The sequence below is a fragment of the Cnephaeus nilssonii genome, assembly GCF_951640355.1.
Source record: "Cnephaeus nilssonii genome assembly, chromosome: 19".
Taxonomy (NCBI): domain Eukaryota; kingdom Metazoa; phylum Chordata; class Mammalia; order Chiroptera; family Vespertilionidae; genus Cnephaeus; species Cnephaeus nilssonii.
Genome location: NC_137090.1, coordinates 707,559 through 715,671, shown reverse-complemented (window position 1 = coordinate 715,671; position 8,113 = coordinate 707,559). Strand labels below are relative to the sequence as shown.

The 8,113-nt window shown below is 60.4% G+C and overlaps 1 protein-coding gene across 3 annotated transcripts; it reads right to left on the bottom strand.

The window, feature by feature from the left end:
• Window positions 1-398: 398 nt before the first annotated feature.
• On the bottom strand, window positions 399-3,144 carry ARHGDIA (Rho GDP dissociation inhibitor alpha). 3 transcript variants are annotated; one of them, XM_079797612.1, is made up of 5 exons: window positions 3,057-3,144; window positions 1,376-1,674; window positions 1,056-1,132; window positions 911-974; window positions 399-743 (listed from the first exon to the last, which is right to left on the bottom strand). In XM_079797612.1, the coding sequence occupies exons 2-5, from the start codon at window positions 1,647-1,649 to the stop codon at window positions 544-546; spliced, it is 615 nt and encodes a 204-aa protein (XP_079653738.1). In that variant the 5' UTR covers window positions 1,650-1,674; window positions 3,057-3,144; the 3' UTR covers window positions 399-543. The 3 variants fall into 3 exon arrangements, with proteins under 3 accessions (XP_079653738.1, XP_079653740.1, XP_079653739.1); XM_079797614.1 differs by lacking the exon at window positions 3,057-3,144 and adding an exon at window positions 2,468-2,839; XM_079797613.1 differs by lacking the exon at window positions 3,057-3,144 and adding an exon at window positions 2,481-2,838.
• Between the last annotated feature and the right edge of the window lie 4,969 nt (window positions 3,145-8,113).

Genomic DNA, 8,113 nt, shown 5'->3' with positions numbered 1-8,113 from the left:
CTCCCGGCCACGGGGACTGCAGATGGGGTGGCAGGACTGGGAGACCACATGCTCATGCAGACACAGGGTTAGAGGTTAGTGACGGCCCCACAGCACACGTTCCACATGTTAAGGCATCATGGTTAGACGGTTACAGACAGCAATGGATGAGCTGACCGGGGGGAGCGGGAGCTGGAAGGACGGCCGGCCCAAGGCCCTGCACCGTGCACCCCACCCCCGAGGGGCAGACAGACAACCGAAAAGGCCCAGGGGACTGAGCGCCCAGGGAAAGCCATGGCCTCCGGTTGGGTGAGGACAGGTGGGGACCCAGGAGGGACCCGAGGGGAGGGGCCTGAGCTGCGGCGCCCCACCCACAGCACAGGTGGAAGCAGCGGGACACTAGACTATCCAGGAGGCGGGGCTGAGGTGGGCAGGAGGCAGACGGGATGTGGCAGCCTGGGCAGGGCCCTGTCAGCACTTTGGTATGGGGTCGGGTTGGGGTGGGGTGGGGTGGGGCGCGCACATCCCTCCATCCGTCCGCCCTGCCCGTCTCCCGGGCCAGGCTCAGTCCTTCCACTCCTTCTTGATGGTGAGGTTCCACTCCCAGGACAGGTGGTCAGTTTTGTCGTCGTCTGTGAAGCGGGACTTGATGTTGTAGCTGCCGCGCGCCAGCATGCCCTTGGGCGCCTCCTCCATGGGCGTCAGGAACTCGTACTCCTCGGCCCTGGGCCCGTAGCTGCCCACCATGTAGTCAGTCTTGTCAACTGCGGTGCAGGGGGGCGCCGTCAGGGCAGAGCGGGTGAAGGCACACACTGCCTCTCCTCACCCCCTCCGGAGCCCAGACCCCTGGGGGCCCCGTGCTCCGCCCCTCCCCACAGCCCAGCCATGGCGGCCGCCTCCCCTTGGGGGCCTGGCCCCCACCCTCACTCACTCTTGACGCCTTTCCGGTATGTGTGTTGGATGTACTTCATGCCAGACACGATCTCTCGGTTCACCTGCAGGGAAGGACCCAAGTGGGGCTCAGCCAGGCTCTCCAGCCCCAGCCTGGCCTGGTCCCTCCGGAGCCTCCGCCTTACCCGGAAAGAGATCTTTATCCGATATTCCACACCCTCCTTCAGCACAAAGGACTGCTTCTTGAAGCTCTCCAGGTCACCTGTTTGGGAGGACAGTGCTCTAGGAGCCCGAGCTAGGGGCAGCCACTGCCCTCAGCACCTCCATCTGTGACTGCCCCTCCCCTCCCCTCCCCTCCCCCAGAGGGACCCAGGCCCCTCAAAGCCAAAGCCTTCAAAGACAGGTCACTTGGCTGCACTTCCTGTGTTCCCCACCAGAGGGCGCCAGGTCCCCAGAAAACACGGCGAGGAGGCACCCTCAGCCAGGAGTGGGAGGTGCCACCCACCTGTCAGGTCCAGCTCCAAGGGGCCTGGGGCCGTGCTGCACACCAGGGTCAGGCGGGTCACCACGACGTTGGGGACGTTGGGGTCGGCGGACACGGCCACGCGGCCCAGCAGGGCCTCCTTGTACTTGCGCAGGCTCTCGTCGTCCTTGTCCAGCTCCTGGATCTCCTGGATGCTCTTCTGGGCCGGGGGCTTGTAGTTGACCGAGTGCTCGTCCTCCTCGTTCTCGGCGGCAATCTGCGCCAGCTGCTCGGCGGTGGGCTCCTGCTCGGCCATCTCCCCTCTCGCTGGATCTGGGCACCTGTGGGCGGGGGCACTGCGGCAGCCTGCAGGGACCCACCGTGTCCCCCTCCTGCCCCTTGGCAGCCCGCAGCCAACAAGGGTGAGCTGTGTTGAAGAGGCCTCTGCAGGCCAGGCCCCCCCTGTGCCCGAGGGGAAGGGGCACCTTCTGGAGCAGGAGGGCAGCTGCAGCCAGAGCTTATCCAAGGGCCCAACACAGGCTCCCGAGGCCCAGAGGGGCCGCACTAACCTCAGGGGACCTGCGGGGACACACTGAGCGGGCTCCACCCTAAGTATGCCTCCCAGGACTGACCGGGACCTGCAGCCTGCTCCCGCGCTCCAGGGAGCAGCAGCAATAACCCCGGTCCCCCTGGCCAGGCCCCGGAGAGTCACCTCAAGTTCTGCTGCTCTTTCTAAGCTGCCCCGGCCCTCACCACAAGGGACCCCTCCTGCTGGGGTGGGAGCTTCCCCGGACCAGGAATGCCCCTTGGACCCCGTCCTAGCCCAGAGCCAGGCCTCTATGCAAGACACAGGTAACAGGGCCAGGTGAGTCCCACAGGTGGGTCTCTGAAGAGCAGAGGAACGCAAGGTGTCCGCCCAGGCTCTCTCCCGTGGGGAGGGTTTGTGACCTGGAGCTGGGAACTGCGCTGCAGCAGGAGCAGTGCGAGAGGCTGGGGATCCCTCCCGCCCTTCCCATAATCCTTGGGCGTCGGAAAGCCCCTCGGCTCCGGCGAGCCTGTGCGAGGTGCGTCAGGGCCCAGCCGGGGTGCCTGGGGAAGGTAACGGACGCCTCCCCCCAGCCTGGCAGCCCGCACCTGCCCGCGTTACCAGATCCCACAAAGGGCGGCCTGGCACCCCGGGCGAGCGTGCCTGCCGGGCAGGCGTGGTGGGCCCGCCCGCTCTTCCCGGCCCCCGGCCGCTTCCTCCGGATCCCTCCACAAGGCTCACGCCCTAACGCCGCCAAGCGCGGCCGCAGGCGACAGGCTCCTACGGACGCGACGCCGCGGCCCCACACTTCCGCAGGCAGGGCCCGCAATCTGGGCCGGGCGCGGGGTGGGGTAGGGAGCTCGGGGACCGTCCGGGGCCGGGCGCGCCTTCCCCAAGGGAGGGGCGTCAGGCCTGGTCCCCGCCCGCGCGCACCGGCGGGGCGGGGGCGCCGCGGGGCACGAGCGGCGGCCACAAAAGACGCCAGCGCCCGCCCGGCCGCGGGCCCGCGCCCCCCGCCCGCACGTGGAGCCCCCTGCGCCCGGGCCCCGCCCTGCGCCCGGGCCGCCGCCCGCTGTCACCACCGCCCCCGCCCAGCGCAGACCCCACGGCGGGCGGGACGGACCGAGGCGCGGCCCCCGCCCCGCGCCGCCGCCCCCGCCCCCGCCCCGCCGCCGCGCCGCCGCCCCCGGCGCTCACCGGAGGCTCGACCGCGCCGCGCTCGCACTCCCTCCCGCACGAAATGACGAACGTCCGCGCCCCGCCCGCGCGCGCCCGGCTGGCCACTTCCGGGGTCACGCGACTTCCGCTCGCGCCGGGCGGGTCGGCAGAGGGCGCACGCGCGGGGGCGCGGGGGCTGCCGGGAGCGCGCGGCCGCCATCTTGCGGAGCCTAGCTCGGGGAGGCGCTCGCGTGTGCGGTTGGGGGTTCTGAGCCCTTTGCTGCGGACATTTCGGGCCGCCGGCGTCCCCAGGGCCCAGCCCGCGAACTCGGGGGACGGAGCAGTGTCACGGCTCTTGCGTGTCCCCCACCGGGACGTCGTGGCGTTCCCGCCCGCGATGTGCTGTTAGGTCGCCCGGAACGGGCGGGACGAGCTGACCGTGCAGCCACGTGTTCCGCCGGGTCCGCCGAGCCCCGCGCGGGTCAGCGACGGCCGGCCTCCCGCCTGTCGCCATTGACGCCCCCGTGGAGTTCACGCTGACCACTCACTCCCCGCCGCGGCCTCCCGGGTTCGAGCCCTGGAGCCGGGCCTCCGGCTGGGGGCGGAAGGACTCGCTCCGGGGCTTAGGGTTTGCCAACCGACCGGAAACGAGCAGGCGGTGCCCGGAGCGCCCCGAGAAGAGCGCTCTGAGTTCTCCTGGTGAAGCAGGTTGTTGGGAAGAAGCCGCCCTGCACGCTCAGCCTCGGCATCGGCATCGGTGTGGGCGGTCCTCCTGGCCCCGCGGGGGGATGATGGCATCGGACCGGCGGTCAGACTTGTGAAGGAACGTTCTTCCCTAAGGGCTTAGAGGGTTGTCTGTAGGATGGACCTCCATCTCACTGATGTGCACCCGGAAAGTTCAAAACTTGTTTTTAAAATATATTTTTACTGACTTCAGAGAGGAAGGGGGAGGGAGAGAGAAACTTCAATGATGAGAATCATTGATTGGTCGCCTCCTGCACGCCCCCCACTGGGCATTGAGCCCCAAACCTGGGCAGGTGCCCCTTATTGGAAATGAACCCCGGGACCCTTCGGTCCACAGGCTGACGCTGTATCCACTGAGCCACACCGGCTGAGGTGAAAATTCAGAACTTTTAAGTCCTGGCCCTGGCTGTGTGACTTCCCCATACTGGTGGATCCTGGTCGGGACATACACAAGATGCAACCAGTGAGTGCGGGAATAAGTGGGACGACAGATTGATGCTTCTCTCTCTCTCCTGTCCTGTGGGCCCCGAGAACTCCGCGGGGCTCTCGGGAGTGGTGGGCAGATGGGCGCCCTGCAGCCACCTGAAGGCTGGCCGTCAGCGTTCTGCCAGGTCTGTGCGCCCGAGGACGGCCCATAGGCTGCCCCTACCTCAGACACCAGCCACGAGCGGGGTACCCAGGCGACCCACATTTTTGCCAGCAGACTACACATTTGAGGATTCCCACGACCTCCCCACCCTAGGTTAGAAAATTCCATGAAATAACTGACACAACTCAGCAAAGCTCTTTACTTATGATCATCCGTCTATTATAAAGGACACAACTTGCAAGAAATGCACAGGGCGCCCAGCCCGTGTGGCTCAGTGGCCACTGTTTGATTCCCGGTCAGTGCACAGGCCCCTTCCCCAGGGTATTGCAGGCTCCATCCCCAGGAGGGGGCATGCAGGAGGCAGCCCATTCATTGATGATTCTTATTGTTGATGTTTCTGTCTCGATCTCTCTGAAATCAATAAAAATACATTTTTAAAAAGAAATGCACAGGGCAAGGAAGGGAGGGTGCATTGGGGCTTCATGCCGTCTCCGGGCCCACCACCCTCCCAGCAGCCCCTCCTGTGTTCACTGACCTGGAACCTCTTCAGACCCATGGTTTAGGGGCTTTTATGGAGTCTTCATGAAAAGGCAAGGTTGGTTAAATCACCAGTCCTTGGTGATGGACTCAATCTCCAGCCTCGGCCCCTTCCCAGAGGTCAGGGGACAGCAGCCGTCCTGACACTATCCAGGGCCACCCAGAGCCATCACATCACCATACCCGAGTGTGAAAGGCATCTGTTCTGGATAAAAGGACACTCCTACCAGCAGATTCCAAGGGCTGTGGGAGCTGTGCCAGGGACGGGGACAAAGACCCAATCTTTATGACTACACACCACAGCCGCGTTTCTGTGCTGTGGCTCTCGGGCTCAGAGGAAACCAGGATGTGGGTGCTGTGGGTGGCTGAGCATTTCCCAGGCTCCTCTGGGTTTGCCTGGCCCAGTCCTCTGCGCTGTGGGTGCTCCTGTCCCCTCACGGCTCAGGCTGGAGGTGCCCCCAGTAAACTTTCAGAGGTGCCGTGGGCTCCGGCCGGCCAGCAGCCTCTCAAGCCCGTGGCAATCAGAGGCCATGGGGATTGTGCTCAACAGGCATTATTTTATTAGGCATCGAAAAATGGCGACTTTCTAATCCACTGGCATTTCTTAGCGGGAATTCTTTTTTCTTTTTTTAAAAAATATTTTTATTGATTTTAGGGAGGAAGGGAGAGAGAGAAATAGAAACACCAGTGATGAGAGAGATGCCCTACTGGAGATCGAGCCCGAAACCGGGCATGTGCTCTTGACCAGAATCAAACCCAGGACCCTTCAGTCTGCAGGCTGATGCTCTATCCACTGAGCCAAACCAGCTAGGGCTGGAATTCTTTTTGTTAAAAAACCTCCTCATCAGTTGTTTAATCCCTTCAAAATATAGTTGTTGAGAAAAATAAAACCAGATGAAATGACTCTGTTATTTGTCAACATTTAGAGTGAATTAGTGCCCAAGGAACCCCCAAAGGTGAACATTGGATGTTCTTAACTGTTGTTATGAAATCTTGAGTGTTTATTTAAGAAGGACAAAAAAAGATTTTATTAAAACATTACAGTAACTTGAACGGTGTGTTTATGATGGATTTGTACGTTTGAAAACTGGTATGCTCACATTAATTTTTATTTGATATTAATTTACTGTGCTAAAACGTTTTACAACTGTTTCTACAACCTGCGTAGATAACGAAAAATTAACTCTGTCCTAGCTTGGGCTAAATGATCACAGACAAGTTGATGTATTTAAAATTAACAAGATTACCTCCTGGTTTTATTTTTACATGAAAATCTTGAATGATGCATTATTTATTGCTTTGTGCCCCAAATAGTCAGTTGATCCCAGGGTGACTCGTTAATAATAACAGCTTATTAAAGTAAATCATGTAAGCATTTATGAAAAATATAGCCATCTTTATAATCGCATAACATAATATGTGAATAATGCTCATAGCAGCATTAGTCTAATAGCCAAAAAGTGCAAGCAACCCAAAGGTCCAGCAGCTGATGAGTGAGAAACGTGAGGTGTCCGTCACAGGCGGCTCAGCAAAAAAAGGACTGAAGCATTGACTCACTGAATGTTTTATTTTTTATTTTTTTATTATTATTTTTAAAATATATTTTATTGATTTTTTTACAGAGAGGAAGAGAGAGGGATAGAGAGTTAGAAACATCGATGAGAGAGAAACATCGATCAGCTGCCTCCTGCACACCCCCCACTGGGGATGTGCCCGCAACCATGGCACATGCCCTTGACGGGAATCGAACCTGGGACCCTTGAGTCCGCAGGCCGACGCTCTATCCACTGAGCCAAACCAGTCAGGTCAACAATATTTTAAAAAATAAAACATTCAGCCGAAACCGGTTTGGCTCAGTGGATAGAGCGTCGGCCTGCGGACTCAAGGGTCCCAGGTTCGATTCCAGTCAAGGGCATGTACCTTGGTTGCGGGCATATCCCCCAGTAGGGGGTGTGCAGGAGGCAGCTGATCAATGTTTCTCTCATCAATGTTTCTAACTCTCTCTCCCCCTCTCTTCCTCTCTGTAAAAAAAAAAAAAAAAAAAAAAACTCAATAAAATATAAAAAAAAAAAAAATAAAATAAAATATTGTTGAAAGTATCACATATGTCCCCCTCTTTCCCCCATCGACCCCTCCCCCCAAATGTTTTCTTTCAATTGAAAATCTTTTTCTAAAACAAGCATCTCACATTCTGCACGTTGAACCACTACGAAAGCCCACTCCACCTCCACCTCAGGCACTGTCGGTGATGTCAGCCACGGGAGGCCCGAGCTGCCCACAGCCTCCTTACCCAGGGCCCCTTCCTTCCACACCAGCCCCTCCCACCAGCCACACCAGGGCCCGCTTGTCCAGCTCCCAGGTTCCTCACCTCAGGGCTTTCCCGCTCCTGTAAAGCCTCCCTCCGAATGTCCACAGCCTCCCCCTCCCCCGTTTTCCTCCACAGCCCTTCACTGTCTAGGATTTCTTGTTCCCAGTTGTTTCCCCAGCACCGGAGGATGGGGCCTGGCCAGCCCTCAGGGCCTGAGGAACCACCCCGCTCCCCACCCCCGTGGCCGGCACTTCCAGCACTTATGCCCTCTGGCCTGGGGCACCTCACCCCCCCATCAGGTAATGACTAGCTTCTGGACAGCAGGGAGCACGATGACCGCACCTCTCCTGCCAACACTCCTGCGCAGTCTCCTGCCTGGCCGTGCCCGCTCAGCCCAAGGCCACCTCCTCAGGGATGGGCCCGCCTCTGCCTGGATGACCCGACCCGTTACATCCACCCCTTGGGCCACAGCAGCTCCAGCCAGGCTCGGCTGTTCCAAGGGCCTTCGGTGCCCGCATTGCACAGGCTGCAGTGTGGCAGCCACTGGCTCTGCAGGGTCAGCACTGGAGCGGGCAGTGACAGGGCCACCCGTCACACTCCAGCCCCTTGGGCCTGGGAGCAGCCCGAGCTGCAGGCTGCCTCCAGGAGGGGCCTGGCCGAGCATGCTTGGGTCCCTCTTCCTACTGGAGGCACCCCTCCTCTGGTCCCAGCTGCAAGGCTGGGGGACCCTGGCGTTCCTCTCCCTGTCCCCACCCCGCCCTCCCGTCCGAGTCAGGTGGTAAGTGCTGCCCCTCCAGCGCTCCCCGGGTGTGAACCACAGAACAGAACCGTGGCTCTGGTGGGTTGCAGGCAGAAATGAGTAGCCCACAGCCAAGCCGTCTCCCACGGGGATCTCAGTCCCCTGACCTGCACCCACTG

Coding starts and splice junctions, on each gene's coding strand:
- ARHGDIA (XM_079797612.1), bottom strand. CDS start 1,649: ATGGCCGAGCAGGAGCCCACCGCCGAGCAGCTGGCGCAGATTGCCGCC. Junction 1,133..1,375: donor CTTGGAGCTGGACCTGACAG/GTGGGTGGCACC, acceptor CCTCCCAAACAG/GTGACCTGGAGAGCTTCAAG. Junction 744..910: donor ATACCGGAAAGGCGTCAAGA/GTGAGTGAGGGT, acceptor CCTGCACCGCAG/TTGACAAGACTGACTACATG.